The sequence below is a fragment of the Lipomyces doorenjongii genome (genome assembly GCF_038497915.1).
Source record: "Lipomyces doorenjongii strain NRRL Y-27504 unplaced genomic scaffold V1508scaffold_26, whole genome shotgun sequence".
Lineage (NCBI taxonomy): Eukaryota > Fungi > Ascomycota > Lipomycetes > Lipomycetales > Lipomycetaceae > Lipomyces > Lipomyces doorenjongii.
In genome coordinates this window covers 25,781-32,445 of record NW_027118093.1, presented here as the reverse complement: position 1 = coordinate 32,445, position 6,665 = coordinate 25,781, and the positions used below count along the sequence as shown (strand labels likewise).

The window sequence follows — 6,665 nt, the reverse complement described above, 5'->3', positions numbered from 1 at the left end:
TGCTGTTGCTGTTGCTGTTGCTGTTGCTGTTGCTGTTGCTGTTGCTGTTGCTGTTGCTGTTGCTGTTGCTGTTGCTGTTGCTGTTGCTGTTGCTGTTGTTGTTGTTGCTGCTGCTGGTGGCTGTTGGGATGTTGGGAGGCAAGTACGTAACTCCGATTGATCGCGAATTCCTGGTTCTGCAGGTGCTGTTGCGGTTTCTTTGTCCGTTGATGTGTGCCAACCTCCGCAAAATTAGGCAAGCGATGGTGCTCTTCCCGCAACTGTCTAGCTACGTGTGCCTCTTCGACTTCATTTGCACTTTCGGCCACTCGTTGAGCAATCTCGTGAGATTCCAGAAGCCTGGGGTCTTGGTGTATAAGACTATCAGTACGGTGCTGGTCAAGACCGAGTATTATAGCGGGAGCTACATGCTGGTTCGGAAGAGTTGGCTGTGTTTGCTCAGTCTGTCGCGAAGTTCTGCTATAATATGCCCTTAGCACTACTCCGATTATCGCACAACAAATTACACACCACTTACTTGAAACCTTGCGGCAGCACGGAAGTAGCTATTTGAGAAGCTTTATCAGGACGTGACCGCTCATCCTGAGTCTGAGAATGGACGATCTGCTTGTACGCTTCAACTAGCGTAAGTGTAGCTTGTCCATCCAGCCAAGGCTGCCACTTTAAAAACCCTTTCACAACCGCGAAGACCGGCTCCCTTATGCCGGCTGTTATAGGTGACTCGTCCGGTTTCTCGATAGCGACCCACAACATCCGGGAGCTGTCCAGAGCCTCGAAGTTCTTTGTCATGATGAAACCCTGAATCTGACGCCAGACCCGCTTCTCCACTTCGTTCAAATCTTTCTTGTGAAAACCGACCCTAAGCAGACTGTCTTGCAGCCATGTGAGCACGTCGATGGTAACCTCATCGTAACCGAAGATGGACCGCACTAGCGGGAACGCGAACGTAGACTGATACTGATCTGGCACGCCGAAGGATTTCTCAGGAGTGGCGGTAGTTACAGTTAATGTAGATGGCGGCACGGACGCTGTTGAGACGGAGGTCGAGCAGACCTGGGACGGGGAGGAGCTGGCACAATTCGGAGTACCGTTACTACTGATTTGCTGATATACAGCTGCATAGGGATTGGTTGTGTAAGTCGCGGTTCGCTTGCTTGCACCCTTGTGTGAAGACGTTTTACTGCACTCGAGTGACCTCTTGCCGTCCATATGTAACCGCGCAACGAGACGAATCGAAAGCCATGCAGATCAGTACATGGCAGTTCGCAAACCGTAATTCTCCAGCGATGGTAATATTATGCCTAATGTTATTCGCAGACAGACATATGCGCAAGCGTGGTGGCGATGACGAATTGTACGCAGGTACAATAATTGTTGGGCAATAATAATCAAACCGCCGTGAGCTACGCTAATAATCGATGCCTACCACATAGTGTCCTGGGGATGTGAGCTCATAATTATACCCTAGCCTTTGTAAATTCAACAGAAATATCGGTGCGGCTTCAAGAGGCTGTTATGTGCGGGCACCAGGACAAGCGCCCATGACTAAACAATGAGGGGCGAACACAAGTCAATCATTATCGCATCGGCCACATTCTTCGCATCCTTGCTATCGCATTCTCCATACCACTGTCCGACAGTCTGAAACTGCTGAGTATCCGCTTGCTAGGCTTGTCCTCGCTAGTTCCGTCACTCTGTCCTCAGTATACAAGCGTCAAGGGTCTTGCTTCCCGAGGGACGGGTCCTTGGCTGCTGCTTTCTTTGAACCAAAGCGCCGCTCCATTCAATTGCTACTCACGAAGCTCCTCCTCCGTTCGACTGCCCACTCCTGCTGGTCTATTCAATTGCACTCTATTCTGTACGGCTAGCTGCCAATGCCTTCCTCTCCCCGGCGCATCCCCTATCCAGGTGCTATTCGAATAAACGTGCAAGGCGCTTTCATCGTCGATGACGAGCCCTCGAGACCTCCGTCATCTGTCGGCCTTCGCACAGCTGACATCAATGGCAACGGCAAGAACACTCACAATCGTGATATTGTCCTGCCGTATCACACCGCCGATGTGTCCCATATCGCCGTCGACGTATGTCCCTCATCTGTCTTGCGTGTCGGTTCTTCACACTAACTCACATCTTTAGATCGGTGGCTCATTGGCAAAGCTCGTCTACTTCACCCGCGACGGCGACAGCATCGGCGGCAGACTAAACTTCACCATGTTCGAGACAGAGAATGTCGAGGATCTCTTTGCGTTCATGTCGAAACTCATCTCTGCAAAACGACAATCGATCTCCGAAGGGTCCGAAGAAACTGACGTGACAAGTACGGAAAAGAAAAAAGTCTACATCATGGCAACCGGCGGTGGTGCATATAAGTTTTACGACCGAATGAGAAAGGAATTGGATGTCGAAATATGTCGCGAAGACGAGATGGAGTGTCTTATAGTTGGTCCGTAGCTCTTATTGCTTCACATATATTACACGCTAATAATACTAGGCCTTGACTTCTTCATTACCGAAATACCAACGGAAGTATTTACATACAGCGAGCAAAATCCCATGTCCTTTGTCGAGGCAAAGGCTGACATCTATCCTTATCTGGTGAGAAGTGCCAGTCACATTGCGATTGCGATAAGCCTGTTAACATCTATCGTAGCTTGTAAATATAGGGTCCGGCGTCAGTATGATTATGGTCTCTGGTCCTCGGCAATTTAAGCGTATTGGTGGCTCTTCGGTTAGTGTTTCTGTCTTCTACGATAATGCAAACTAACACTCAAAGTAGCTAGGTGGAGGCACTCTCTGGGGACTGCTATCACTATTAACGGGTGCGAAATCATTTGATGGTATGACGATTTAGTTAATACTCATGGTAGTATTCTGACGACAGTAGAAATGCTAGACATGGCCGCAAAAGGCGACAACACGAACGTCGACATGCTTGTCGGCGACATATACGGCGCAGACTATGGGCGAATTGGACTCAAGTCCAGTACGATCGCAAGTAGTTTTGGCAAGGTGTTCAAGAAACGATTAGAATCGGCCGATGGAGTACAGATCAGCGATCAGACCGGAAATAGGATCGAATTATATGGAGCTACCCATGAAAATGAAGTTGACGTGGATATGCCTCGGCCCGCGCGGTTTAGAGCAGAGGACATAAGTAGAAGTCTACTCTACGCCGTCAGGTATATTTTAATTGTCGTTCACGGACAGTATGAATTCTAATAAAGACACTAGTAATAACATTGGGCAAATTGCATACCTTCAAGCTCAAAGATACAACCTTGAACACATTTATTTCGGTGGCTCTTTTATTCGAGGGCATCCCCAAACCATGAATACACTGTCGTACGCGATAAAATTTTGGTCAAACAGCGAAAAGAAGGCGTACTTCTTACGGCACGAGGGCTATCTAGGAGCAGTCGGTGCTTTCTTAAAGTATGTTGATAAATTATCCGTTAAATTCTCGCTAACGTTCAGGAGACGACAACCCACCGGATGGGGCCGGCGAAACTCCATGGAAGAAAAGAAGGAATCTACAATATAGCAAGTGATAATAGATGATTTGCGATAGAATTGTGTACTATAATCTCATTATCTTTACGACATCTAATACAGCCGCGAATGCTTATAGTTCCACTATCCGCTTTAGCTCCTCCACAAAATATCGAATATCGTTAGATTGCACGGCTTTGTCGACGGCACGGGAAATGTCTAATGACGCGGGATGTGTCATTGTAGCATTGCAAAATCTGCCTTTGCTGAATGCTAATTTCACTTCGTGTGACCGATCCTTGGAATTCTTTAAACTCAATGTGACTTGCTCGGTTATAGGATCGACATGTAGTTTATCAACAAAGAGTAGCCGCTTTAGCGTTAATAGTACATTTGTGTACCTCGAAGTTCGTCAGCATTCGCAAACTTAAAATCCAGTTAATGCTTTGCAGCTTACCACTGTCCAATATTTTCTTTCGCGATAATCTTTCCTTGCTTCATCTCAACTTTCCGTGCTTCAATAGCAATTTTTGCCGCTTCCTCCAATTTCCTGCTAATCTCCGACAAGTTAATAAGTTCAGTACTAAGCTTTTCCAATTCTTGCTTCTTTTTCGGGATAATGACTTCTGTGAGTTCGTGGATATCATCATCCAGCTCCGATTCTTGTGCCCTAAAGTTTCCGTATAGACTCAGAGTTTCTTTAAGTGACAAAGTCTGATGAACTTCTTTGTCGCCTTCTTCGTCCTTCTCGAGCTCTCGTACTTCTGCTTGCATGGTTTCTATTTCCTGCAGCATCTCTTCAGCCTCACTAACGTCCATCTTCAATACTTCGTATTCTATACAAGTTAGCCACAAACACGTCATACAAGTGGATAACGAAACACACTATCACAAACTCTTCCAACAAGCGCCGCTATCTCATTAGACGCATTCTGCAGCGCATTCTTCTTGTCAACCAAAACCTGCTTCAACCCCACGTTCCGCTGAGTAGCGTCATCCAAATCCAACTGTCCAACCCTCCACACTCGCAATCCCTTCCGCTCACTCGCCTCCTCCGTCGCCTTCTCGTCATCATCATCTAAAATTGCACGTAAAAAAGTCTCCTTGGTCTCCTGCTCCAAATACGTGACCTTCAATTTTGAAAACAACTCTTTGAAATCCTTCAACTCGACTTCAATGGCAGCTGGGTTCGAGCAGTCAACGGACATACTCTGTATCTTACGTGTAGGCGAGCGAGTGGGACTGCCGTTGCCGAGAGCGATCGAGGACCGTGTGGTCCATTCTTTGAAATCATTTTCTTGGTTTGCGATATTTAGTTGCACGGTTGTGAACTTTGCAAGAATTTGTCGGTGGTGAGATGGAAAGTCTTCCGTGGCTGTTGACATTTTCACTGCTGTCTCTATATCAAATGCGCGTAAAGAAACGTGGAGATGGCGTATTATTACGTGGGTTGTCGCGCGTTTTGTTTATTTGTTTACAACTTGCGCGAGGCCGGTGGAGTACCAACTCAACCCTTACCCTAATATCGATCCGTTTCGAAGTTCTTTGTCTAACACAGACGTACTGAGTTTTCAAGCTTCTAAATTCTCTTTTCTGCAGACATATAGCACATAAGACTCTCAAAGTAGTCGTAGTGCACAATAGCATAAACTGACTTGATGTGCCTTTGAGAATACGTTGTATTCAACTGTACAGAGCGACGTCCTGTCACTTGTAACACCAGATTGTGATTGTATTAATCGCTTAAACTCTACTATGCTCCGGGTGGAACCGACTAGCATCTGGCGAGTAATCAGAACGTTGCCGCGTTTAATACTCGTCGCCATAGCTACCAATAGCATGCTTATTATCGTCCTTGCCATTGAGTCGAAGACTACTCCAGTGCTCGTCCCTGTCCTTACGTTGATAACTGGTGTCATAACTTCGCACAGTGCCTTGGTCATCTCTATCGGGCACAGTGTCGCTTTTCTGTCTCTGCACGTGGTTGTCGTGAACACTACCTCTATCCCGCTCTTTTGAACTACGGCTTGATCTATCTTGGCGGTCGTGTTCATGCCCTTTATGACTATGGCTATTGCTTGAAGTGTGCCCAGTATGACGGCTTCTTTTCCAACCTTCAGCACCCTTGCTGACATGCCTGCGCTGTTCGGAGTGTTCTCGATGCGACGAGTAATCGCCGTCTCTATCACAGCCAGACTCTCGCTCTCTTTGACTCAATCGACGAGAGTGTTTAGACACATGATGCATTTTCCGTCCGACTTGATCATGACGACTGGATATGGTTGCTGACGAGAAGTCTGCGGAGTCTGAGAATGCACTCTCCTCGACGCTATGGTAGCTGCCTTCACGACACGGCAAACAAGACGATTTATGAGATGACTTCTTGCTGATAGTTGTCCCATTACGCCACCTTGGCCGCGAGCTTCCTTCTTGACCCTCTTGACTCTCGATACTCGACTTCCTTTTGCGAGACGCTCGAAGAGGCGATTTCGACGTCGACCGAGGCTGCTTTTCCAATTCATTTAATTCTTTTAATCGTGCGGCCGCATCCGCAGCTTCCTTCTTTAGTCTCGCGGTATTGTGAAAATCAGCGCTCTTGACAACCCGATTGAGGAAATTGGTGTTTGGCTTCAGCCCGTTCGGATTCGCCCTGTGTGCTCTTCTTAGCTAAACAACTTCTTTCAGAATCGAAAATGGCAAAAGAGACACCCACTTTCTTTTTATAAAGGTATTGATCCCCTCGCTTTTTCGTTGTTTCTCCTTTTGTAGTGCTTCTTTTATGAGCAAACGCACATAGTTGTCATCTGGCTCGTTTGAAGTCGCTTCTTGTCGAGCGTGTTTAGAGTCTCTTGGCATGACTCACGACCGTGAGTCAGATTTCCGTCCGTTGTGCAATTGAATATAGGAGCAGGCTGAACTAATATCTTCCGTCCTGGGTATATGTTGAACCGCATGTGTCGACGTGTGACTAGCCTCTAACCCGCAACTCCACTTCGAGGCTAAAAATTGAAATGACACAACTGCAATTTTGCTGCGCAGTTAAGCAATATCTACCCGCTTCCTCCGCGTTTACAACCCGCCACTGGATGGGTATAACTACTCGACACAACCCGAACCCGATTCTTCCCCCTTCCCTTTCCCTGCCCTCACCCTCAACTCAATAAATCCATCCGCAA

General features: G+C 47.1%; 4 protein-coding genes across 4 annotated transcripts in view; 1 reads left to right on the top strand and 3 right to left on the bottom strand.

Annotated features, from left to right (window-relative positions):
- Positions 1-1,522, bottom strand: part of V1508DRAFT_461980 (uncharacterized protein) — a 2,978-nt gene extending 1,456 nt beyond the window's left edge. The window contains exons 1-2 of the mRNA XM_066942822.1: positions 518-1,522; positions 147-459 (exon numbers count right to left, since the gene is read on the bottom strand). Coding sequence (XP_066795644.1) covers positions 147-459; positions 518-1,209 — 1,005 coding nt within the window. The 5' untranslated portion in view covers positions 1,210-1,522. The remainder of the gene's footprint in view (positions 1-146; positions 460-517) is intronic.
- On the top strand, positions 1,431-3,860 carry V1508DRAFT_417803 (type II pantothenate kinase). Its single transcript, XM_066940389.1, has 8 exons — positions 1,431-2,081; positions 2,137-2,443; positions 2,492-2,595; positions 2,651-2,728; positions 2,777-2,837; positions 2,885-3,179; positions 3,232-3,432; positions 3,478-3,860. Exons 1-8 carry the CDS (start codon positions 1,875-1,877, stop codon positions 3,539-3,541), a joined length of 1,317 nt encoding a protein of 438 aa, XP_066795643.1. The 5' UTR covers positions 1,431-1,874; the 3' UTR covers positions 3,542-3,860.
- On the bottom strand, positions 3,582-4,991 carry V1508DRAFT_132722 (uncharacterized protein). Its single transcript, XM_066935968.1, has 3 exons — positions 4,376-4,991; positions 3,947-4,325; positions 3,582-3,890 (listed from the first exon to the last, which is right to left on the bottom strand). Exons 1-3 carry the CDS (start codon positions 4,872-4,874, stop codon positions 3,623-3,625), a joined length of 1,146 nt encoding a protein of 381 aa, XP_066795642.1. The 5' UTR covers positions 4,875-4,991; the 3' UTR covers positions 3,582-3,622.
- Positions 4,992-5,298: 307 nt separating this feature from the next.
- V1508DRAFT_397609 (uncharacterized protein) lies at positions 5,299-6,345 on the bottom strand (the record flags this gene model as incomplete). Its single annotated transcript, XM_066938163.1, has 2 exons — positions 5,299-6,139; positions 6,203-6,345. 2 exons carry the CDS (start codon positions 6,343-6,345, stop codon positions 5,299-5,301), a joined length of 984 nt encoding a protein of 327 aa, XP_066795641.1.
- Positions 6,346-6,665: the final 320 nt, after the last annotated feature.